The 544-nt window shown below is 55.7% G+C and overlaps 1 protein-coding gene across 1 annotated transcript in view; it reads left to right on the top strand.

Annotated features, from left to right (window-relative positions):
• The window catches only part of HOXB7 (homeobox B7), a 3,749-nt gene continuing 3,205 nt past the window's right edge, over positions 1 to 544 (top strand). The window contains exon 1 of the mRNA XM_010008571.1: positions 1 to 449. Coding sequence (XP_010006873.1) covers positions 50 to 449 — 400 coding nt within the window. The 5' untranslated portion in view covers positions 1 to 49. The remainder of the gene's footprint in view (positions 450 to 544) is intronic.

The following is a 544-nucleotide window of genomic DNA, read 5'->3' on the forward strand; positions in this document are numbered from 1 at the left end:
GTAAACCCGACACTAAAACGTCCCGACCTACAAATCACCCGGCCAAATTATGAGTTCATTGTATTATGCGAATGCTTTATTTTCTAAATATCAAGCCGCAAGTTCGGTTTTCCCATCCGGAGTCTTTCCCGAGCAAACTTCTTGCGCTTTCGCCTCCAACACCCAACGAGCGGGTTATGGGGCCGGATCCACTCCTCCCTTCGCCGCTTCCATGCCCGGGCTCTACCCCAGTGGCAGCGCCGTGCCCCCCCAGCCCCCCAGCATCTATTCCTCGGGTTACGGCCTGGAGCCCGGCTCCTTCAACATGCACTGTTCCCCCTTTGAGCAAAACCTCTCCATGATGTGCCCGGGAGATGCTTCTAAGCAGAATTGCAGCAAAACGGACCAGAGGGACTCAGATTTGCAAAGCGACAGTAACTTCCGTATCTACCCCTGGATGAGGAGCACAGGTAAGTCCCGACGTCCCTAAAGAAAAGATCCCGGGGTGGGGAGAGCTCGGGAGGGGGGGGTTGGGAGTGTAAATTATTTGCTGGCGTGCGCGGGG

Source organism: Chaetura pelagica, unplaced genomic scaffold, assembly GCF_000747805.2.
Source record: "Chaetura pelagica isolate M959 unplaced genomic scaffold, ChaPel_1.0 scaffold462, whole genome shotgun sequence".
Taxonomy (NCBI): domain Eukaryota; kingdom Metazoa; phylum Chordata; class Aves; order Apodiformes; family Apodidae; genus Chaetura; species Chaetura pelagica.